The sequence below is a fragment of the Protopterus annectens genome, chromosome 2.part1 (genome assembly GCF_019279795.1).
Source record: "Protopterus annectens isolate FY-2018-M chromosome 2.part1, PAN1.0, whole genome shotgun sequence".
Classification (NCBI taxonomy): domain Eukaryota; kingdom Metazoa; phylum Chordata; order Ceratodontiformes; family Protopteridae; genus Protopterus; species Protopterus annectens.
Genome location: NC_056729.1, coordinates 1,218,957,150 through 1,218,983,807, shown reverse-complemented (window position 1 = coordinate 1,218,983,807; position 26,658 = coordinate 1,218,957,150). Strand labels below are relative to the sequence as shown.

The window sequence follows — 26,658 nt, the reverse complement described above, 5'->3', positions numbered from 1 at the left end:
GAGGTAGTTAGAGCACACAGCTGTAGATGAGTGGGAAGAGGAGTACAAGAAGAAAAAGAAGATCAGCATCTGCATGTTGAAAAGAGATCCATACCAAAATGTGTATTTTTGTATAAACTCAGCAGAATTTTATAACTCCTAACAGCTAGTCATAGGAGGTTTGCATCTTCTTCCTGTGCTCCCAAAATTAACTTTATCAGTGTGGATTAATCCTCCATTTTAAGTTGGCCTAGTTTCATTTTCTAGCCTTCTAGTACAAAATCTGTCATATCCTGGCTTATCTCCAATTTTTAAGAATTCCTTTTGAAATTAGGCCAATTGAGTATCCTCAAAAATGTGATCTCGAAACAAAAGTCCATCTACTAGTTTCAGCCATGTCAAGAACTTCCTATGTCCCAACTCGGGTTAACCTGATATACTGAGGTCTGCTTTCCAAGGCATTTGGTGGAATCTATTGATTATACAATACTTCTTTCTTATTGCAGAGTTTCCTACTCATAACGTTTCTATATTTTTAATTCAGTGTCTGACAAACATTTCTCTATGCAACCCATGTAGGCCCCCAAGATCCTCTAACACCACTCTCTTCTAGTTCATCAGGTAACTTATTTGTTTAAATTGTAGAAGTCATTATGTATTGTAGCCTGGTTATATAATTTGAGATTTGGGATCCCTAGACCAACAAATTCTCTAGGAAGCACTAAATTCTCCCATGCAACCGTATATTTTCAGTAAGCTTGGACAAACCTAACTACTAGTATATTTAGCATCATACAAAAGCCTTTTGGCATTAGGCTTGGAAAATAACCTGTGATATATAAATTACCTGTAGGAGAGTAAACATCTGAATAGCCTGTATACAATGCTGCAATTCCAACAGAAAGTTCATCCAAGGGATAAAATAATCTTTACAACTTTGTAACAGTTGGGTCATATGTCAATTTAAGTTTATCTTTCAAGGATGCTGCCAAAGAAACACCCAAATATTTCACTGGACTAGAGCTTGCTAGATATGGGTGTCAATACTAATGTCAATAGTGTGTACACGGATAATAAGTAGCATGTCTGTCACAGAGTTGTTAATGTCACAACTGGGTAGCGAACCAAATTTGGGTCTTGTTGTCAGTTGGAGTCATCCAAGTACACTAACAGATCATCAGCATATAAATCAATACCTTCTCTAAATCTCCAATATTTATACCTGGTGGTCATCTTTGCATTAATTTATGAGCTAATGTCTCCAAATAAAGTATAGACAACAATGGAGGCATTGGGCACTCCAGACATGTACCTGAACCAATTGAGAATGGGGTTGGGGACAGTCTCCCACTGATTTTTACTCTAAGGCTCTGATGCAAATATCTTCATGTAATGTAATGTAATAAAGTCCTTTGGGAAATCAAAATTCCTTAAGGTATAAAACAAATATTATATAACTTTTTTGAGTTGAAGCTAAGTACAGCTAAAAATTTATCCTTCCTAGTGGCATCCTCTGTTCATTTTGTTTTAATAAAATTATCAAAAGTTTGATTATCTTGACTAAAACTTGACTGATCCTCGTGTATCAGATTAGGTAGCCGGGGAGCTACTCTCCTTGATAAAATTATCACAAATAATTTATAATCAATATGTGACACAGAGATGGGACTGTAAGAAGAGGGTGTCTTTGCACCCTTACCTGGTTTCAAGATAACAGAGATTGCTACTTCTCATCAAGAGTTAGACATTTTCTTGGGGTGAACTATCCTATTTGACACCTGTAAAAAGTCCTTAACAAATAGATTGTCTTATATCTCTGCTGAAAGAGCTCTGATCCAGGTGCCTTATTTTACTTCAAGAGACATAAGGCTCCTTCAATTTATTTTCCTGAATGGTATGAATCAAATGAATACCCTGAATAACCCGAGTCTCCATTAACTTGGAAAAATTTACAGCCTCGTGGAAAACTTGCCATCTCTTTTAAGTAGAAAGTCTACCTATCAGTATGTTGCCCAATTTTATTTATTTCATGTTAGGCACTTTATTATTCAATATTTACAGCTTGTGTCTGATGATTTACTAATCCCTATAAGTGTAGTTGCTAACCTTGATGATTTTACTTGTTGCCTTTCACACTTAAAGCAGTGGCTGTTTTTGGGCATATCTGCCAATCAGTAATACTATGGTTTGCTTATTTTAAGGGTGAACTACAAATATGGTTGCTAGAGTAGAATAACTGGTAGCACCCTTAAGAACAGACAGGAAACGTTGAATTGGCATTGGAAAGGTATTATTATTCCCCTTTCTGGTAAACTGTGTGTGTGTGTGTGTGTGTGTGTGTGTGTGTGTGTGTGTGTGTGTGTGTGTGTGTGTGTGTGTGTGTGTGTGTGTGTGTGTGTGTGTGTGTGTGTTTATATGCATTAAAATTTATTTTGGCCAATTTTCAGTTAATGTTAGTAAAACTACACTGGAAGGTACTTAGCTGATAAGGAGATGAATGAAACCTTTGTTGATTATAATTAAGTTCTGCAGCTGTTTAGTATAAAGCTTATTTGGGTGTAGTGGATGTCATAACCTGAAGCATTCCTACACATCTTCTATATGCTTTTAAAGAACATCCTCCCCTTAAATACTGTTTTACAGCTACAGCACAGATTGTAAGATTGTGTGTCTTGTCCATTGCGTATACATTGGTGGTGATAGAGATTATACACCCCACTACTACTGTGTACAATAGAAAGTCTTGAGGGAAATGCTAGAAAAGTATGGAATTCCAGAGCCACTGCTGTATGTCATTTGTTACTAGATTTGAAGACTGAGAAACTATTCGCATTACTGGTGTCAAACCTAATGCATTCCAGATGGACACAGGACTCAGCCAAAGGTGTGTGTATTAGCTCCCCTCCTGAAAGTAATTTCAATGAACAGAATGTGAAGGAGGAGTAACTTCTGCAAAGCATGTGCTATTGAGATATGAGGGGTGTATCTTTATTGTTTGTGGATGATGCTGTTCTCTTAGCCTGAAGTAACTGTCATCTTCACCATGTACATAAGCAATGTGCTGCTCAGTGTCGATTGGTTTGGATGAAACTCAGTACCTCTCAATTAGAGGTTATTACTGTTTCCATTTTAAAAGATAAAACTGTACTGACTGCTTTAACTTGCTTATTCATTTACAAGCAGAAACAGTGTTGCAGTGGCCTTGGAGCAGCATAGCAACTAAAACTGTATGATTTTAACAAGTAATAAAACAGACTTTCTTCTGGCATCCAGCAGAACCTTGCTACTGTAAGGCACACTGGAACTGGTGACGTACTGTAGCACAGCAATACTGCGGGTGGCCTAATGGTTAAGGTGTTTGCCTTACAAACACAAGGTATAGGGTTAGAGTCTCACAAGGGATAATTGGCTAGGCTTAAAATGGCTCACAAGGGCAGTTAGCCTAGTACTAATCTATTAACCTATTAACCTATTAGCTGTTTAGTGACTGGGGCATGCACTTTTTAATTACCATCCAGCCTGACCCTTGAACTGCAGCAAAAAAAAAGACTTCAACATGAAGTCATGGCAATGCATTTTGCTACTGATAAGAGACGGGATTATTTACATATAGTGCTACAGTACTGGTGCTGTACATTTTAAAAACTTTAACTGTAAAACATCTGATGGTTCTGTATGACAAAAAAATATCAAAGTTGTAAACATATTCTTTCTTTAACTTTTTATTTTTTTAACTTCTTTGGCTGGTGCAGTGGTACGCTGGTTAGCATTGTCACCAAACAGCAAAAGGTTCTCCAGTTCTAATCTTGACTAGGGTACCTTCTGTGCAGAGTCTGCATGTCCTCCCTGCATTCGCGTGGGCTTCCTACAGGTGCTCCAGTTTCCTCCCACATTCCAAAGTCATGCATCTGGAGCTTCTCCCTGGGTCTACACTGAAAATGGGCTCTGTCCCAGTAAGACTTTCATGGTAAACAAATATAAAAAAAAATAAAATAAACCAGTATGTTTACTTACTTATTATTAAGCAGCACACATTTATTAAATGTAACTATGAAATTATCTGCCAGATGGTGTGCCTCACAAAGAGAATGATGAAAAAGTGGAGAACAGTACAAGATGAAAACCATGCTTCCCATTATGTTTGGTAACAGCAGTGACAACTACTTAGCAGAAAAATTAAGCAGGGTGCATACTGTACAGGAAGTGTTTCAGTCATGAAAACCTGGTATTTACAGTGACATTACAATAAATGGTACCAAAATCAAGTCAAGGTTTTTTCAATACATTCTGCCACACTTTTTGTTTAGGAGTATGGATAAGCAAAGTATCTAATAACGTTTAAAGCTAGTTAGCTTCTCAATACTGCTCTGTGGTGGCTTGAACTGGCTACTGTTAAGCTGAAGCCCAAGATTAGAGCTTAACACCATTGAGATATGCTTAACAAAACTTTGTTATGAACTTTACTTTTTTTTTTGTTTTCAGTCTGCTTCATTCTTTCTGGCTACCCCAGTGCCCCTGTCCATCACCAGGTCTACCAACCTTTTCTACTGCCCTGGACTATCTTCTTTTTAAAGTTGGGACAGCATGAAACCTAAGGTCATTGGGTGGGGGACATGCCACAGAATGCTGTCACCTGGGGATTTTGTTTTTATGACTTTCCTCTTGTTATTTCCCTCCCCTGCTTTTGACTGTTACATCCAAGGGCTACTCCTCTCTATGGATCATGCTTCCTGGCAAAGAATGCTAGATCCCCCCTCCCCCAGGGATGGTCAGGCCCATCCTTCCCTGCCAGTGCCTCAGATGCCAGAACCAGTAATTGAAGCTGGGCCATCTGGGCAGTAGTTAGGGAGTTATCCTTCTACACCATGACCCTGGCTTGTTAAGAACTTTCTTATGTCAGAAATAAGCTTAGCAAAGTTATTTTTCCAAATTCTGAGCAAATTCGCAGCATTCTGAGCACTGCAAGCTGGTCTTTTCAAAATTATGTTGGGTAACAATGGTTAGTGCTTTTTTCTATGCATGGTGCATCCTTAAGGGATACTAGGCTAATCAGAAAAGATCCAGACTTTGTTGCATTTGTATCACTTCACATCAAGATTCAGCAGGAAGCTCTGAGCACAAAAATAATGAAATGGAGTCTGTAATGAATGTTTTTGTAAAAATCACTAACTTCACCTAGACAAAGGTATTAAATCACTGACAGTTATTTGATTTACTTGATGACCTGAATACAAAATATGGAGGCGTTATTCTTTATAACGAGGAGGACTGGCTTTGTCAAAGAAAGCATTCAATTACTTCTTTGTATTATTGTTATAAATTGCAGAATTTCTGGCAGAGAACAAAACAGCATCATGAAGGGCTATCAAATCCTGCTTGGATGCTGGACCTTGCATTTCAAACTAACATTACTCTATTACTTATGGAGTTAAACTTAGCCATGCATGGTTCTCATTTCATAACAGAAATATACAGCTCAGTGCAGACATAAGAAACTGCAACCATTTACTTATGTTTAATCCAAATATTTACCAATGTTTAATCCAAAGTGATGTGGAATATTTTCATAAATTTCAGCAAATGGCATTTGATCTCTGTGTTTCAGTGAAAACAAATGCAGAAAAGGAACCACACCAGGCAGCAGTTTGCTGCCAGTTGTTAGGCTGCAGTCCCCAGTTAATAAATAAAACAAATATTTTATTTACATTTAAAGCATCTTGCCAAGTTGATGAATGAAGCAGTGAGCAACTCTTCTTACTGGCTATCAGCCTAAGACTTAAAGCAAAATATGGAATTAATGCATGTCTGCTGACAGGTATGAGCACTGGTGGATATATATATATTTTTTTAGTATTTTTTACAAGCATTATGCCTGTAATAACAGCATGTAAGTAGTTTATTTTAATTTATTAATTTATATGTGTGAGTGTGTATGTGTGTGGGCATGTAGAAAGATAAGTATTTTAATTTATTAATTTATGTCTGTGTGTGTACACACACACACACACACACACACACACACACACACACACACACACACAGTTATACACACACACACACACACACACACACACACACACACACACACACACACACACACACACACACACACACACACACACACACACACACACACACACACACACACACACACACACACACACACACACACACACACACACACACACACATACACACACACACACACACACAGATACGCAAACACATGCATATAAAAATATGTGGGGGGGGGGGGACACATAAGTTCTCGATTGTCCCTGATTTTTGACTTATATTTTGGTCTGCTTCTTGGACAATTTTTGATTTTCTGGCAAATCAGAAATACGGATTTATCAGCCTTCAGAAAAAGCATGCTAATATAATGGCTGTTATTCTAGCTGATTTCTAAGTATATAATAACATTAGCTGTTCCTAATTGTGGTCCTTTTTTGAGCAAGGATTCTTGAGCTACAAAGTTGATAGGTAGGTGGCTGGGAGACTGTAGTGGCTTGCACACTGTACACTAACACCAGTGAACTGAGAAAATAAATTCCTGTGTGGCAGTTATTTCTTTTAAACAAAAAAAGGCTTTATTGAATTATCACTTATGACATAGGCAGTCATAGATTTGTATAAATGAAAAGAAACCATATTGACATATTTTCATTTGCAAACATTATACATCAAACATAATCTTCCATACAGTCATCGGCAAAAAGAGTACATAGCTTATTCAATTCCTGCCTTCCCTTAAACCTCATTTATCCTCCAAAACATTATTCTGCATGACTTGTTCCCACAATTCCTATTTTTTCTGTGTAATTTGCTCCTAGCCTTTTTTAAATACCCTACTTACAGTTCTTTTATACCTGTTACTATATTCACTACTAATAGTATGTTTTGCTTGGACTTTGATTTTCATTTTCAACTAATTGCTTTTTTAGCAGCCACCAGAATTAAACTCGGCAAGGGCTTACTGTGTCTAGGCACTTCTGATTATGTATCACAACTCAAAAAATAATTTCTTTAGTTACACCAATTTGCTCGCCCAGTATTTCTAGCAGAGTAGCCAGTAAGGAATCTTTAAAGTCTGCCAGCTCATTACATCCCAAAAAGTATGTTCCCAATTACCTTCTTCTCCATCACACATCCAACATTTGCAATCTACCTGAGGACATATATGTATGTATTTAGTCATTCATTTGATCACAATCATCTAACTTGTACAGACACAAATATACATTGAGTAGGGGGCTGCAATAGGTTGTAGTGTATAGTTCTGACAGCAGCAGGCTAAAAATTATGTAGCCATTATTTATGTATTTATTCATTCATTTTATCCCACTCATATAATTGAAGTATACACAGGTATACAATTTGCTGTTAATGATGGGTGCATCTGTGCATGTGTGTGTGTGTGTGTGTGTGTGTGTGTGTGTGTGTGTGTGTGTGTGTGTAAGGTTAAAGTTATTTACCGTAGCAAATTATTATTTTACTGTATTAAAATCTGGTATAAACTGTGTATACAACAATAAATTTGGCTTTAATTTTGTGGTACAGGGGCTGTCTGTGAATGAAAGCGACTAACACTGTTGTCATCCGTTTAAGTTAAGCAGTCATTCTGGCTTTGCATAAGCAGTGTGTATTTGTGTGAAGCCAGAAGGAATACTTAACTAAGGCTATTTTGTAAGCACAATCTGACATCTGAGGTATGCACAATACATAAAGTATCTGTGATATTTATTAGGGATGTCTGCAATGAAAATTATTGTATGGGGGAGGAGTTGCTGTGAATCAAGAAGCAGCAAGCTGGCAATATTTATTTCACATTCCATCACCGTTGAACATCAGCACTGTATATAATAAGGGTCTGTCTTTGCTAGCCTGAGCAGGATGTGTTCCCAGCAAATGATCATTGGCACAGTTGCACTGCAAGTACTGTTGCCATCTAATAGTGCTAAGTTCTATTGTTTAGGTTTTGGTTGTGATTCCTTGTGCATGGAATCTGATTGTGTTTCTTGACTCTGTGTGGGTTTTACTCAGGTTTATGGTTTCTTATCCCATAATCTCAGCTGTATAATATATGCCTCTGGCCATTTTGTGGTTTGACTTTCATCTTAATCTAATAGGAGAGGGATACACAGAAAGTTAACAATGTTTTTTAGAGTGGTAGGAAGAAGGCAGACCCCCAGTCCCAAATAGGGTTTATAGTATTTTTGCAAACATCTGTCTTCTCAGTTTATTATGGATTTAATATTTTGCTAACTTCTAGCATTACATTTTTGATACAATGCAACTTGTCTCTGTGTGGGTTTTATTCATTTTTATGGTTTCTTATCTCATAATCTTAGCTGTATAATATATGCCTCTGGCAATTTTGTGGTTTTACTTTCATCCCAATCTAATAGCAGAGGGATAAACAGAAAGTAACTACATTTTTTGGAGTGGTAGGAAGGCAGACTCCAGTCTCAAATAGGTTTATAGCATTCTTGCAAACATCTGTCTTCTCAGTTTATTGTGGCTCAACTATTTTGTTAGCTTCAAGTATTACATTTTTGATCCAATATATTGTCCCCTGAAAGAAAAAGGTAAATCTGAATTTTCTTCCTTACTCAATAATTTTTCAGGTCATGGCTTAATCAAAAAGTTGTTAATAAGCTCTAAGATGTACCTCAAAGCACCTAGAGCCCTATGATGTCGGGGGGTGGGGGGTAATGGCCCAGATTAAAGGGTTATAATGAAGCTCTGAGCTGTACTTCAAAATATGATGGAGGAAAAGCAATAAAATAACTGTGACGAAAAAGAAATAAGTAATATATTTGGATGGTGTGATGTCAAGATGAGTTTAAAATAAGGGAGGGGCCATAGTAATGTGCAGGAGGGACTACTGAAAGATGGTGGCCTATTGAGTCCTATGGACTCTATTTCACCAAGGAAATTTGAGTTATACATACACATGTACATGTGTGTGTGTGTGTGTGTGTGTGTGTGTGTGTGTGTGTGTGTGTGTGTGTGTGTGTGTGTGTGTGTGTGTGTGTATATATATATATATATATATATATATATATATACATACAAAATATCTAAAGTCAATAAAGTTGCCATAAATTGTAGGCACTGAAACAGTCTGTGGATGAAAGTGAATAACCTCATCTGTCTGCTCAGATGTAATGGCCATTGACCTGTCTTATAGATCTCTACCCTATTCCATATATTGAAAGGGACAGCCACTCAATTTCTTCCTGCAGCCTCCCCTGCTTTGAAGTCACCAGCTACCATCTGCCATTGCTTGTGAAAAGAAATGCAGCAACACTGCTGCTTTAGAAGGACAGAATGTAGACAGATGTTTTATTTTACGAAAGTCACGGCAGAAAAGTTTGCCACTAATTATGCAAATAACTGCATTACTACTGCTGATACAACTAGATGGCAGCTATCATATTGTTTTACAAATGTTTCTGCAGAACTACATTTTCCAGTATTTGTGAAAAGCACTCTATTGATACTGCTGACTTACACATAAAAGTGGTTATATATTTTTTATTTTATTGATTTCACAGCAGAACTGCATTTGTCATTACTTGTTAAAAGATTTGCAGTTAATACTACTGACTTCAGGCTTAAGTTATTAGACAGACAGTTAAAATTTTCACTTTACTATGGTCACTGCAGAACCAGATTTTTTAATACTCCTTTAAGTAACTTCATTAACTTGGGGGGTAATATAAAAAGTTAGGGGTTGGCATAATCCTATAATGTGTTACTTCCAAACATAAAGTCCAAGGTTTAATTCCTACCTTTGATTCATTATGGTTTCATTGGCTCATAATGTAGTAGCTGTATAATATATGCCTCTGGCAATTTTGTGGTTTTACTTTCATCCCAATCTAATAGCAGAAGGATAAACAGAAAGTAACTACATTTTTTGGAGTGGTAGGAAGGCAGACTCCAGTCTCAAATAGGTTTATAGTATTCTTGCAAACATCTGTCTTCTCAGTTTATTGTGGCTCTACTATTTTGTTAGCTTCAAGCATTACATTTTTGATCCAATATATTGTCCCCTGAAAGAAAAAGGTAAATCTGAATTTTCTTCCTTACTCAATAATTTTTCAGGCCATGGCTTAATCAAAAAGTTGTTAATAAGCTCTAAGATATACCTCAAAGCACCTAGAGCCCTATGATGTCGGGGGGTGGGGGGTAATGGCCCAGATTAAAAGGTTATAATGAAGCTCTGAGCTGTACTTCAAAATATGATGGAGGAAAAGCAATAAAATAACACTAAGTGTGACGAAAAAGAAATAAGTAATATATTTGGACGGTGTGATGTCAAGATGAGTTTAAAATAAGGGAGGGGCTATAGTAATGTGCAGGAGGGACTATTGAAAGATGGTGTCCTACTGAGTCCTTTGTCATGGACTCTACTTCACCAAGGAAATTTGAGTTATACATACACATGTACATATGTGTGTGTGTGTGTGTGTGTGTGTGTGTGTGTGTGTGTGTGTGTGTGTGTGTGTGTGTGTGTGTGTGTGTGTGTGTGTGTGTGTGTATATATATATATATATATATATATATATATATATATATATATATATATATATATATACAAAATATCTAAAGTTAATAAAGTTGCCATAAATTGTAGGTACTGAAACAGTCTGTGGATGAAAGTGAATAACCCCATCTGTCTGCTCAGATGTAATGGCCATTGACCTGTCTTATAGATCTCTATCCCATTCCATATATTGAAAGGGGCAGCCACTCAATTTCTTCCTGCAGCCTCCCCTGCTTTGAAGTCACCAGCTACCACCAAGTTTGATGTTCTACTTTGCTTTGAATGAAGAGCAAATATGAAGTCAGGTTTGCAGGATTCTGATTGGTAGCTTCATTCTGTGGTGGACCCACATCATGAAGAGCCTGAGTCTATTTTAAATGTAGCTTTTGACTGTGGCTCATGAATCAAGCCCTTTTAACTTGATATTACTGAATTGCAAGACAATATGACTCTAAAACTTTTATATATAACTCCCGACATGTTCTCTGGCTTCTGGAAGCTGGTTGATAGGGACCAATGTCTATAATGTTGGCTAATAGCTAGCAAAGCTGCATCATTTTTTTTTTGGTTTCACTTGTTTATGTGAACAAAAAGGTTTTAGTTATGAACATCTTAAAATCAAAATTAAGTAACTTACTACAGAGAGAATCTTGAGTTACTTATGGTCTTGCATGAAAAGTTACCAACAAAAATTTGAAAATTTACTGACATTATGCAAACTCATATTTCTCACTAGTTGTGTAAAAATAAAATCATTAATAGGTTCATAGGTTCGTAATTAATAGTTAGAATGCATGCTTTCAGTACCTTTACTCCAGAATGTGGTTTAGTCTACTTGTGAAAACAACTATGTTAATAGTGCCGACAAAGATGGATAACAGAATCTTTGCTTGTGTTAACATGTGACAATAATTGCACTGCTAGCACTGACAAAGACAAACTGCAGCTGGCATTTTCACTTCACTACTGTCACTGCAGAATGGGATGTGTCATTACATGTGCAAGTAACTGATTAATACTTCTGAAGCTGAAATGTTTCACTTTAGTAATGTCACTGCAGAACTGGATTTATCATTACATGTGAAAAGAAATGTAGTAATACTACTGACTTATAGAGATAGACTGTGACTGAACCAGACAGACAAAATCTGAAGACAGAATTTTTCTTTATTAATGCCACCGCAGAACTAGATGTGTTATTACTTGCGCAAATGTTGTTGTGTCTTTCGGCTTTTCCCGGTTAGGGGTCGCCACAGCAGAACTCCGGCCCGCTAATGATTGGCAGTAGATTTTTACATACCGAGTTGCCAGCTCTGACGCACAACCTTCAACGAAGGTATGCCCATTCACGCATGTCTCCACACAGAAGACGCTTTAGCTGAGAATCGAACAGGACAGCGTCTTACTGTGAGGCGACAACGCTACCGCAGCACCACCACCGCAGCATTCACCACCACCGCAGCATTTATAATTGCATTAATTCTTCTGATGTAGAGAGATGCTGTTTCTAGAGTCATTGGAGAATAAGGGTTGTCATTACTTGTGAAACGGATTGCACTAATGTTGCTTACTTACTGTAGGTAGCCAGCTTGTAGTTAGAATTGGTGCTTTATTAATATTACAGCACAACCAGGTATGTCATTACTTGTGTAATTAATTGTATTAATATTGCTGATGAAGATGGAAAGAGTTTTCTTTCTGTTATGGCTGTGATGTATGGGATTTGTCATTCTTGAGAAAAGGCTTGCAGGAATACTGCTGATTTAGGAGGAAACTAATAGCACAATTTTCACTTCACCGGTGCTAACACAGAACTGAATCTGCCATTGCTTGTGAAAAGAAATGCAGCAACACTGCTGCTTTAGAAGGACAGAATGTAGACAGATGTTTTATTTTACGAAAGTCACGGCAGAAAAGTTTGCCACTAATTATGCAAATAACTGCATTACTACTGCTGATACAACTAGATGGCAGCTATCATATTGTTTTACAAATGTTTCTGCAGAACTACATTTTCCAGTATTTGTGAAAAGCACTCTATTGATACTGCTGACTTACACATAAAAGTGGTTATATATTTTTTATTTTATTGATTTCACAGCAGAACTGCATTTGTCATTACTTGTTAAAAGATTTGCAGTTAATACTACTGACTTCAGGCTTAAGTTATTAGACAGACAGTTAAAATTTTCACTTTACTATGGTCACTGCAGAACCAGATTTTTTAATACTCCTTTAAGTAACTTCATTAACTTGGGGGGTAATATAAAAAGTTAGGGGTTGGCATAATGCCTATAATGTGTTACTTCCAAACATAAAGTCCAAGGTTTAATTCCTACCTTTGATTCATTGAGTGGTCATTGGCTAGGTATGTAGTAGTCTCTAGACTGATTGCCTGGTACTTACCTGTGATATTATTTTGGGGTTAGGGGTTGGTATAATGGTCAAGATGTTTAACTCATGGACACAAGATACAGGGTTTGATTCTCAGCTTAGGAAGCATGAATAGGCTTAAAAAGAGCCCTTGGCATCACTAGCCTAAAAATCACCTATGACCCTGTGAATACTGCTGATATAGGGAGAAGGTATCAAAATTCCTCTGCATAATATATTCTTATGTATGCTAGTAATATTGAGCATAATATATTGCTATGTATACTAGCAATATTGAAAACAAGGCATTGAAATTATTTTTTAAAAATCTATATTTAGCATTGCGCCAGTTTATATCAGCATTCTGTTGCATGACAACAGAGAAATCAGAAAGGTGATTAATTGTGCCTAGTGCCTTAACTTTACATTTCTATTTCAGCTGACAGTTTATACTAGAATAAATCTTCAACAGTTGGAGGAGTATATTATGTACATCTGAATAAATACTGGCACCTCTGTGTTTTTTTGCATTTTCTGATCCGTTTCTGATGTGAATGTTACTTAAATACCTATAACACACTGCTTAGTTCTAGCGTATACTATATCATGAAGTAGAAACAAACGTAATGGCACTAACCACTGCCACATGGCACTCCTCTTTTTTTTCCAAAGACCTTTAATGAATTATCACTTGTGACATAGGCAAATTTACATTCATATAAATACTGGGAATCTTGAGGCAATGTTACAACTGCCTCATGTACACAGACAACCCTCTCATCCTCCCAACAAATTCCAACACATGTGAGAGATGCATCCATATAGCCAAACTGGAGGCTAAGCTCTCTCAACTCAGTACTGGCATAACCAGTCAGGAGGAGAAGGAAACCACACTCACTACAATTCCAGTCTCACATAGACCTACCACGACAGCAAATCAAACACATAAACACACAAAAACATACTTGGAGGCTCTAAATAAAAATCTGCCTAAGCAGCAGAGACCTCCAAAGCAGACACCCAAGCAACTGCTACCCCAAAACAAAACACGTGCAACACATAGCTCACAAAGCCATTGTGCCGAACAGTCACAGCCCTTAAGGCTAAACAACACACCTGATACACTTGTAATAGGTGACTCTATCATCAGGTACACTGGCGCCCCGCTCACCAGGCTGAACAAGGAGAAGGTCACGGTGAGCTGCCTGTCGGGCGCTAGGATCCGCCACATAACACGAGCACTCAGGTCACTCCAAGGCAAGTACAAATATGACTCAGTCATTGTCCATGCTGGTGTGAATGACCTGAGACGTACCTCCCTGGACTACATGAAAAGAGACATAGAGGAGCTCTCTGAGCATGTGGCCCAGGCCGGTATGACCCTGACCTTGAGTAGTATCTTACCCTCACCAAGAATGATGCCACAATATGAAGACAAGATGATCAATTTCAACAATTGGCTTAGGTATTGGTGTCATTCAAAGGGGATCCAATGCCTGTCAGCCTGGGATGACATGCTCAACAAGCCATGATGCTTCGCTAGGGACGGCTTGCACCTGTCACCCCTGGGCTTTCAGATATTGGCAAAGGCTCTTGCTACCCCTATAGTGCCTTTTTTAGGCAAGGCTCAAAAGACAAACCCACCTCCATAGGTATCTCAAGGGATAAGAAACTAAGAGTAATGCTACTCAACGCCAGAAGTCTAAACCTCAAGATGCACGCACTTGAAACTCTCCTTAGCATGGAGAACATCGATATCTATGCATTAACAGAAAACTGGTTCAAGGCTCCCGAGAGCACCCCAGCACTACCAGGTTATACCTCATACCATGCTTTTCGGCCCCAAAACTTGGACCGAACCACAAAAGGAGGGGGAGTATCAATATTCGTCAAAGATACCCACACCTCCAGGTTGGTGGCACAGCACGAAGCATCAGAGACTATCCATGTGCAACTAACAGTGGGTAAAACTGCCTTCCAGTTTATAGCCTGCTACAGACCACCCTCCCAAACCCAGGAACCCCACTCGGCCTTCCTGAGAACACTGGAAAAGGCTCCAAACACCATTATATTGGGCGACTTCAACTACCCAAACATAGACTGGGAGCATTACTCTAGCTCCAACACCCTAGCCCAAAGGTTCCTAGAATTTATAAACTCAAATGCTATGGAACAACTTGTTACCACTCCCACAAGAGGGGAAAACATACTGGACCTGATCATCACCAACATGGGGACTCTATGCTCCAGACCAGAAGTGTATCCCTCACTGGTAAGATCAGACTATAAACTAATCTCACTGGATATTCACATCCCGACCCCACCTCCTGCCCAGAAAACCACAGTGAAAAACTTCTCTAAAGCAAATTTCACACTCCTCAAAACCGAGGTGGAATCGTTCAAAGCCCCCGGCCTGTGGAAAATACAGCCCAGACCGCAGAATCCTTTATAAATGCATTCTATGAACACCTTCAGGAATGCATGGATCATGCAATCCCAAATAAAACCAAGACCCTATCCTCCAAAGGCAGACGTCCTGTCTGGTGGACCCCAGCCATAAACAAACTATACAACAGAAGGAGGAAGCTACTAAATGATAGAGCAAAATCCCAAAAATGGAAGGCATCTCTGATCAGTATTAGCAAAAAACTACGGGCACTCATAAAATCGTCTAAGGCCAGCTTCGAGAGAAAAATTGCACGGGACACTAAGGATGATCACAAGGCTTTCTTTAGTTATGTTAGGAACCTGGGTGGGAATTCCCAGATATGCTCAGAATTAGTCCAAAATGACAAAAAATACACCAAACCCACTGACATTGCCAACATCCTAGCTGACAGGTTCAGTGCAAACTTCTCCTCCCCCTCCCCACCAAAAGGGCAAATATCTATCCCAGCAGACTGATGCCCTCCTGACATCTCAGATGCTCAGGTAAGAGCCGCCCTCTCCAAAGCAAAACACACAGCATCAATGGGACCAGACGGTGTCCCGGGCTGCGTCCTACATGAACTCCAAGAAGAGCTAAACCCAAACATAAAACTACTGTTCAATCTCAGCCTTACTACAGGATATGCACCCAAAGAGTGGCGTACAGCAACAGTGGTCCCTCTACACAAAGGTGGTGCCTCAACGGATCCTGGAAACTATCGCCCCATAAGCCTGACTAGCTTGGTCTGCAAAGCTATGGAAAGGATCATCATGGAGCTCATAAATAAAGATATTGGGGACCTACAGACACTGGATCCTACCCAGTTCGGCTTTGTTAAGGGCAGATCCTGCCTCTTAAACCTGGTTGATTTCTTTGAAACAGTCACCAAGGCCATTGATGAGGGGAAGGTGGTCCACACAGCCTACCTTGACCTCGCAAAAGCCTTCGATACAATACCCCACTCGGGCATTATAGATAAGCTCACCAGCTTAAATATAAACCCCTATGTCACTAGATGGGTTGCAAACTGGCTCAAGGACAGAACCCACATGGTTAGAATTGCTGGAGCCATGTCAGACTCCAAACCAGTTACAAGTGGCATCCCACAAGGCTCAGTCCTGGGACCTCTCTTGTTCGGTATATATTTCTTGGAGGTACAGGCCAACATGGAAGGACTGTGGCTGACCAAGTTCGCAGATGACTGCAAACTGGGCCATAATAGACTCTCCAGCTGACACAAGCATCCTCCAAAAGGGCCTCATAGAAACAGACAACTGGTGCCAGAGCCATGGCCTCAAGCTAAATGCCAAAAAGTGTATAGTCATCCCCTTTGGCAAAAACAAAGTACCCACAAATTACCACATAGGTGGTAATCCATTAAGTACAGAAGAAGTAATTAGGGACCTGGGGACCCAAGTTGATAGCAATCTCTCATTTGACAACCACATGGCCAAAGTTGTTAGAAAAACATTTTATATAGCCCACCTAATCATGAAGGGATTCACATCTAGATTAGGGGAGGTCATCGTGCCTCTTTACTCATCCCTCATCAGGCCCATAATTGAGTACAATGCCCCTTTTGGGATGTACCTTACCAGACACCTGCAGCAACTGGAAAGACCCCAAAAGTACCTCACCAAGAGAATCAAAAGGCTCAAACAGATGCCATATGCTGCCCGGTTAAAGAAACTCCAGCTCTACTCAGTGGCATACCACCTGTTCAGGGACAATCTGTGCCTGATGTATAAAGCCATGTCCAACCCGGAATTAATGGACATGCTGCACCTCAGAAAATCCAAATCCCATCGAGCTACGCGCTCGAGAGACTTGAACCTCAGCACTGAAATAAATAGGACATGCTGGAGGGACAGATTCATAACCCAGAGGCTCCCTTCACTCTGGAATAAAATCCCAGTCCAGGTTAGGCAGAGTCCCTCATTGACTCTCTTCAAGAGGAATCTTGATGAGTGGATGGGAGATCGTAGGTTTAACCCGGGTATCACTTCTGTGTCACTGTTAGACAGAGGCACAGTATACTAACCTCGAAAAAGGGCATAGCAAAATTAATTTAAAATGGGTGGCGAAAGCCAAACACATTCTGGCTAGGCTTATAAATGCCCTAGGGCAGATAGCCTAGTATGAACCTATGAACCTATAATTAACATAAACATTTTACTTCACATACAGTGGATATAAAAAGTGTACACAACCCTGTTAAAATGCCAGGTTGTTGTGATATAAAAAAATGAGACCATAATAAATCATTTCAAAACTTTTCCCACCTTTAATGTGACCTATAACTTGTACAATTCAATTGAACAAAATATAAAAAATAAAAAAAAACATACAATACGCTGGTTGCATAAGTGTGCACACTCTTAAACTAATACTTTGTTGTGTGTGCACACTCTTAAACTAATACTTTGTTGTGTGTGCACACCCTTAAACTAATACTTTGTTGTGTGTGCACACCCTTAAACTAATACTTTGTTGATGCACCTTTTGATTTAATTATATCATTCAGTCTTCTTGGGTACACACCTGCCATCAGTTAAAGAGACTGTAATTAACCTCAAATAAAGTTCAGCTGTCCTAGTAGGATTTTCCTGACATTTACTCAGTTGCCTGCAACAACAAAAGCCATGGTTCGCATGGATCTCATTGTTGAAAGGTATCAGTCTGGAGAAGGGTACGAAAACATTTCCACAGCATTGGATATACCAAGAAATACAGTGAAGACAGTCATCAAAAAGTGGAGAAAATATGGGACAACAGTGACATTGCAAAGAACTGGATATCCCTCCAAAATTGATGAAAACACAGACTTAAACTGGTCAGAGAGGCTGCCAAGAGACCTACAGCAACATTGAAGGAGCTGCAGGAATTTCTGGCAAGTACTGGTTGTGTACTACATCTGACAAAAATCTCCCATATTTTCCATATGTCTGGACTATGAGGGCAGGGTTGCAAGGTGGAAGCCTTTCCTTACACAGAAAAACATCCAGGCCTGGCTAAAATTTGCAAAACAATACATCAAGTATCCCAAAAGCATGTGGAAAAATGTGTTATGGTCTGATGAGACCAAGGTTGAACTTTTTGGACACAACTTTGCATTATTAAAAGAACACCATCCCCATGGTAAGGCATGGTGGTGGCAGTATCCTGCTTTGGGTTTGCTTTTCTTCAGCTGGAACTGGGGCTTTAGTCAAGGTGGAGGGAATTATGAACAGTTCCAAATACCAGTCACGTTTGGCCCAAAACCTTCAGGTGTTTGCTAGAAAGCTGAAGATGAAGAGGAATTTCACCTTTCAACATGACAATGACCCCAAGCATACATCCAAATCAACAAAAGAATGGCTTCACCAGAAGAAAATTAAAGATTTGGAATGGCCCAGCCAGAGCCCAGACCTAAATCCAATAGAAAATCTGTGGTGTGACCTGACGGTATGTGTGCACACAAGATGCCCTCGCAATCTGACAGATTTGGAGTGCTTTTGCAAGGAAGAGTGGGCAAATATTGCCAAGTGAAGATGCGTCATGCTGATACTCCTACCCAAGAAGACTGAATGCTGTAATTAAATCAAAAGGTGCTTCAACAAAGTATTAGTTTAAGGGTGTGCACACACAACAAAGTATTAATTTAAGGGTGTGCACACTTATGCAACCAGCATATTGTACATTTTTTATTTTTTATATTTTTCCCCTAACAGATTTGTATGTTTTTCAATTGAATTGTACAAGTTATAGGTCACATTAAAGGTGAGAAAAGTTTTGAAATGATTTATTGTGGTCTCATTTTTTTATATCACAAAAATCTGGTATTTTAAAAGGGGTGTGTACACTTTTTATATCCACTGTATATTGCTATATATGGGTCTATATTAAAAGACCGAAGAGGTGTTTCAGCGAACACCTCTTGGTCGACACATAATGAGCGAATGCACTAAAGCATGAATGCTCAAAACAGCAGTTTCTTTCCCTGGGAAAGAAACCACTAGTACAAACACACACACACACACACACACACACACACACACACACACACACACACACACACACACACACACACACACACACACTTTAAAACATTACAACTTGGGGGGCTTCGCCCTCCACACCCCCCACACCTCCAGGTTGGTGGCACAGCACGAAGCATCAGAGACTATCCATGTGCAACTAACAGTGGGTAAAACTGCCTTCCAGTTTATAGCCTGCTACAGACCACCCTCCCAAACCCAGGAACCCCACTCGGCCTTCCTGAGAACACTGGAAAATATGAAGGTCTCTCCAAACACCATTATATTGGGCGACTTCAACTACCCAAACATAGACTGGGAGCATTACTCTAGCTCCAACACCCTAGCCCAAAGGTTCCTAGAATTTATAAACTCAAATGCTATGGAACAACTTGTTACCACTCCCACAAGAGGGGAAAACATACTGGACCTGATCATCACCAACATGGGGACTCTATGCTCCAGACCAGAAGTGTATCCCTCACTGGTAAGATCAGACTATAAACTAATCTCACTGGATATTCACATCCCGACCCCACCTCCTGCCCAGAAAACCACAATGAAAAACTTCTCTAAAGCAAATTTCACACTCCTCAAAACCGAGGTGGAATCCTTCAAAGCCCCCGGCCTGTGGAAAATACGACCCAGATCGCAGAATCCTTTATAAATGCATTCTATGAACACCTTCAGGAATGCATGGATCATGCAATCCCAAATAAAACCAAGACCCAATCCTCCAAAGGCAGACGTCCTGTCTGGTGGACCCCAGCCATAAACAAACTATACAACAGAAGGAGGAAGCTACTAAATGATAGAGCAAAATCCCAAAAAGGGAAGGCATCTCTGATCAGTATTAGCAAAAAACTACGGGCACTCATAAAATCGTCTAAGGCCAGCTTCGAGAGAAAAATTGCACAGGACACTAAGGATGATCACAAGGCTTTCTTTAGTTATGTTAGGAACCTGGGTGGGAATTCCCAGATATGCTCAGAATTAGTCCAAAATGACAAAAAATACACCAAACCCACTGACATTGCCAACATCCTAGCTGACAGGTTCAGTGCAAACATCTCCCCCCCTCCCCACCAAAAGGGCAAATATTTATCCCAGCAGAGTGCTGCCCTCCTGACATCTCAGATGCTCAGGTAAGAGCCGCCCTCTCCAAAGCAAAACACACAGCATCAATGGGACCAGACGGTGTCCCGGGCTGCGTCCTACATGAACTCCAAGAAGAGCTAAACCCAAACATAAAACTACTGTTCAATCTCAGCCTTACTACAGGATATGTACCCAAAGAGTGGCGTACAGCAACAGTGGTCCCTCTACACAAAGGTGGTGCCTCAACGGATCCTGGAAACTATCGCCCCATAAGCCTGACTAGCTTGGTCTGCAAAGCTATGGAAAGGATCATCATGGAGCTCATAAATAAAGATATTGGGGACCTACAGACACTGGATCCTACCCAGTTCGGCTTTGTTAAGGGCAGATCCTGCCTCTTAAACCTGGTTGATTTCTTTGAAACAGTCACCAAGGCCATTGATGAGGGGAAGGTGGTCCACACAGCCTACCTTGACCTCGCAAAAGCCTTCGATACAATACCCACTCGGGCATTATAGATAAGCTCACCAGCTTAAATATAAACCCCTATGTCACTAGATGGGTTGCAAACTGGCTCAAGGACAGAACCCACATGGTTAGAATTGCTGGAGCCATGTCAGACTCCAAACCAGTTACAAGTGGCGTCCCACAAGGCTCAGTCCTGGGACCTCTCTTGTTCGGTATATATTTCTCGGAGGTACAGGCCAACATGGAAGGACTGTGGCTGACCAAGTTCGCAGATGACTGCAAACTGGGCGCCATAATAGACTCTCCAGCTGACACAAGCATCCTCCAAAAGGGCCTCATAGAAACAGACAACCGGTGCCAGAGCCACGGCCTCAAGCTAAATGCCAAAAAGTGTATAGTCATTACCTTTGGCAAAAACAAAGTACCCACAAATTACCACATAGGTGGTAATCCATTAAGTACAGAAGAAGTAATTAGGGACCTGGGGACCCAAGTTGATAGCAATCTCTCATTTGACAACCACATGGCCAAAGTTGTTAGAAAAACATTTTATATAGCCCACCTAATCATGAAGGGATTCACATCTAGATTAGGGGAGGTCATCGTGCCTCTTTACTCATCCCTCATCAGGCCCATAATTGAGTACAATGCCCCTTTTGGGATGTACCTTACCAGACACCTGCAGCAACTGGAAAGACCGCAAAAGTACCTCACCAAGAGGATCAAAGGGCTCAAACAGATGCCATATGCTGCCCGGTTAAAGAAACTCCAGCTCTACTCAGTGGCATACCACCTGTTCAGGGGCGATCTGTGCCTGATGTATAAAGCCATGTCCAACCCAGAATTAATGGACATGCTGCACCTCAGAAAATCCAAATCCCATCGAGCTCGGCTCGAGAGACTTGAACCTCAGCACTGAAATAAATAGGACATGCTGGAGGACAGATTCATAACCCAGAGGCTCCCTTCACTCTGGAATAAAATCTCAGTCCAGGTTAGGCAGAGTCCCTCATTGACTCTCTTCAAGAGGAATCTTGATGAGTGGATGGGAGATCGTAGTTTTAACCCGGGTATCACTTCTGTGTCACTGTTAGACAGAGGCACAGTATACTAACCTCGAAAAAGGGCATAGCAAAATTAATTTAAAATGGGTGGCGAAAGGCAAACACATTCTGGCTAGGCTTATAAATGCCCTAGGGCAGATAGCCTAGTATGAACCTATGAACCTATAATTAACATAAACATTTTACTTCACATACAGTGGATATAAAAAGTGTACACAACCCTGTTAAAATACCAGGTTGTTGTGATATAAAAAAATGAGACCATAATAAATCATTTCAAAACTTTTCCCACCTTTAATGTGACCTATAACTTGTACAATTCAATTGAACAAAATATAAAAAATAAAAAAAAAACATACAGTACGCTGGTTGCATAAGTGTGCACACTCTTAAACTAATACTTTGTTGTGTGTGCACACCCTTAAACTAATACTTTGTTGTGTGTGCACACCCTTAAACTAATACTTTGTTGTGTGTGCACACCCTTAAACTAATACTTTGTTGATGCACCTTTTGTTTTAATTATATCATTCAGTCTTCTTGGGTACACACCTGCCATCAGTTAAAGAGACTGTAATTAACCTCAAATAAAGTTCAGCTGTCCTAGTAGGATTTTCCTGACATTTACTCAGTTGCCTGCAACAACAAAAGCCATGGTTCGCATGGATCTCATTGTTGAAAGGTATCAGTCAGGAGAAGGGTACGAAAACATTTTCACAGCATTGGATATACCAAGAAATACAGTGAAGACAGTCATCAAAAAGTGGAGAAAATATGGGACAACAGTGACATTGCAAAGAACTGGATATCCCTCCAAAATTGATGAAAACACAAGACTTAAACTGGTCAGAGAGGCTGCCAAGAGACCTACAGCAACATTAAAGGAGCTGCAGAGCTGCATTTCTGGCAAGTACTGGTTGTGTACTACATCTGACAAAAATCTCCCATATTTTCCATATGTCTGGACTATGAGGGCAGGGTTGCAAGGTGGAAGCCTTTCCTTACACAGAAAAACATCCAGGCCTGGCTAAAATTTGCAAAACAATACATCAAGTATCCCAAAAGCATGTGGAAAAATGTGTTATGGTCTGATGAGACCAAGGTTGAACTTTTTGGACACAACTTCGCATTATTAAAAGAACACTATCCCCATGGTAAGGCATGGTGGTGGCAGTATCAGGCTTTGGGTTTGCTTTTCTTCAGCTGGAACTGGGGCTTTAGTCAAGGTGGAGGGAATTATGAACAGTTCCAAATACCAGTCACGTTTGGCCCAAAACCTTCAGGTGTTTGCTAGAAAGCTGAAGATGAAGAGGAATTTCACCTTTCAACATGACAATGACCCCAAGCATACATCCAAATCAACAAAAGAATGGCTTCACCAGAAGAAAATTAAAGATTTGGAATGGCCCAGCCAGAGCCCAGACCTAAATCCAATAGAAAATCTGTGGTGTGACCTGACGGTATGTGTGCACACAAGATGCCCTCGCAATCTGACAGATTTGGAGTGCTTTTGCAAGGAAGAGTGGGCAAATATTGCCAAGTGAAGATGCGTCATGCTGATACTCCTACCCAAGAAGACTGAATGCTGTAATTAAATCAAAAGGTGCTTCAACAAAGTATTAGTTTAAGTGTGTGCACACACAACAAAGTATTAATTTAAGGGTGTGCACACTTATGTAATCAGCATATTGTACATTTTTTATTTTTTATATTTTTCCCCTAACAGATTTGTATGTTTTTCAATTGAATTGTACAAGTTATAGGTCACATTAAAGGTGAGAAAAGTTTTGAAATGATTTATTGTGGTCTCATTTTTTTATATCACAAAAATCTGGTATTTTAAAAGGGGTGTGTACACTTTTTATATCCACTGTATATTGCTATATATGGGTCTATATTAAAAGACCGAAGAGGTGTTTCAGTGAACACCTCTTGGTCGACACGTAATGAGCGAATGCACTAAAGCACGAATGCTCAAAACAGCAGTTTCTTTCCCTGGGAAAGAAACCACTAGTACAAACACACACACACACACACACACACACACACACACACACACACACACACACACACACACTTTAAAACATAACAACTTGGGGGGCTTCGCCCTCCACACCCCCCACACCCCTCCTAACTAAATATACCAACTCCAAGATCTCACTACAGTGAGAAAAGGGGCAAAAACATGGGGATGGCCAAGCAATGTTCTTCCCAGGGAAATAAATTGCTGTTTTGAGCGTTCGGGCTTTAGTGCGTTCGCTCATTTCGTGTCAACCAAGAGGTGTTTGCTGAAACACCACTTCGGTCTTTTAATATAGACCCCTATATATCATATAACGTAAGCAACATTATATAAATTATTCAATTCCTGCCTTTTTTGGTGGCATAGTCCTAAGTACCACCAAATGACCCAAGTATGAATAACAGCTTGGCTGCTTGATGGTGCAAGGTAAGGATGATGGCATGCCCATCCTTGGGTTAGGGACAGTGGTCCTGGCTGGCTTGCACCACTGCTTTGCTGACATAGCCTCAGCTGCAGGGGGGAGGTGTGTAAAGACGCAGGCAGCTGTTGTAGGCTGGATGAGAGTATGACTGCCCAAACCACTCACACCTGTCACCGTATGAGAAGCAATACTCATCCATGGACAAAAGGGCACAGGCAGTCCTTTTTGTGATGAAAAAGGTCACATTAGCACACATGGAAGAGGTTAGACCATTTATAATAAAAAAAAAAAAGAAAGAAAAAAATGTCCTCATCTAACAGGAATATCAGCAAGAGCACAAATAACCCCAAATCTGCCTATATGACACCACCTGCATATCTCTTACCCCAGTACATCTGGGGAGCTCTATATCAATGGGGAACTAAAGAGTGCCCAACAGGAGGAGGTTTGAAGGTTTCTACACACAGGGTGTAAAACTACACATACACACACACACACACACACACACACACACACACACACACACACACACAAACAAACAAAAAAATAACACCTTACTGGTGTTTCATATCCACTACATTTATTAATTCATGCACTCATTCATTCTGTGAATACTCGCTTTACCAATTTCAGGGTTTTGGAAGTCAGAGTCTGTCCTGGCACTCAGTAATCCTAGACATAGAGAGAATATCAGATTATTGCAGGATTGCACATACTAATAGGCTGTTTGGAAAATTTCCAGTTTACCTATGACATGTATTTGAGAGCTGTTAGGAAATGGCAGAACTCAGTAAAAACCCACATGGATGCAGGGTACCACAGCGAAGAAAACCTGGATAGTGAAGAGCTGTGCATCAACAGAGCTAACCACAGCACTACTTTGCTGACCATCTCCATGATATTAAATAATAAAAATGTTAAAGTGGGATTCCCATGGTTTAGCTTCAATGGTAATGTCACACATAACAGTTCCTTATGTATGATAGCATTTTTTTTACTTTTTTTTAATCATGGACTACTATGACGAAGAAAAAAATTATACTTGTCAGAATGTGTGTTGAAATAACTTGTTTCTAATCAATGCATGTTACATATGACTGAAAATTAATACAGTGTTCGAACATGATATTCTGCTCAATCTAGCCCTGGTGGAGGAATTATTTAATGGCTGGATGGATGCAACCACTTTAATAATATAAACACACAAAGTAGTGAAGCCGGTATCTGATTTTGTAAGCGTAATAATACCATCCTGTGAGGGCAGTAGCTGGCAGCAATGGACCTTCCAAAGTCAATAAAATCTGCAGTATCAGGCCTCTGTGCACCTCTGGGCAATCCAGTATTACCCAATACTGCTTACTGCTTAAAGATACAAATTACATTAATCTTACTAGTTCAGCTCTACAGTTCATTGAATCAATCTCATTATAATCAATAGAGAAGCGACAGGCTATAGGTCACATAAAGAGTAACTGTTTTAAGTTCAAGTTCATTTTTTTACATTTTTATAAAGACTTTGAAATATTCCAAGACAAACAAAATCACCAAGATGCCATAACTAAACTAGATGGTAACTGTCAAGCATGTATTTCTTACTGTTTTGAAAGATTTGTTTTTTAAGACAAATACCTGGGTTATCAGCTTCTCTCATTTGCTTGGATGGGGGTTCATCAATTTCCCATGGTGTTGACTGGTTGACAGGCGTCTGTCCCCACCTCACACTCGTAGCGAGCATGTGTCCTGGAATCTGTCCATTAGTCTTAGAAATGCCACGATTCTGTGAAAAGAAAGCAATAATGCTATTGCATTAGATTCATTTTCAGTAAAAACACTAAACCTTTACATTGTCATGTTCAGAAGCACTGCTTTTTTAACTTCTGTATCAAACAATCTAGCATCCTGGTAATCACCAGTGTTAGACACTAAATAATGACAAGGGAAGAGTAGTTGAGCTCAGCAGCCACTTTTTTAATGGGAGTGGTGGAGGACTGAGATACGCTGGGGCACATAGTCTAGCATCCTGGTAATCACCTGTGTTAGACATTGTATAACAACTGGGTAAACCAGCTGAGCTACCCACTGATTAGAAACATTTCTACATTACATGGAAGCTACTTTTCTAAGAATTTTAAATGGCATACAATGTACTGTCTGTAAGCAGACCCAATAAAGCTAAATGTGTTGAGTCCAGCTGCCAGAAACTAAATTTATTGTACTTAGAAAACTCTTGTCT

The 26,658-nt window shown here is 39.7% G+C and overlaps 1 protein-coding gene across 4 annotated transcripts in view; it reads right to left on the bottom strand.

Moving 5' to 3' along the window:
• The window catches only part of KLHL29 (kelch like family member 29), a 2,735,259-nt gene that overhangs the window by 1,016,376 nt on the left and 1,692,225 nt on the right, over positions 1-26,658 (bottom strand). For all 4 annotated transcript variants that reach the window (XM_044062747.1, XM_044062745.1, XM_044062748.1 and 1 more), the window contains one exon: positions 26,055-26,202. In XM_044062747.1, the coding sequence (XP_043918682.1) occupies positions 26,055-26,202 (148 nt within the window). The remainder of the gene's footprint in view (positions 1-26,054; positions 26,203-26,658) is intronic.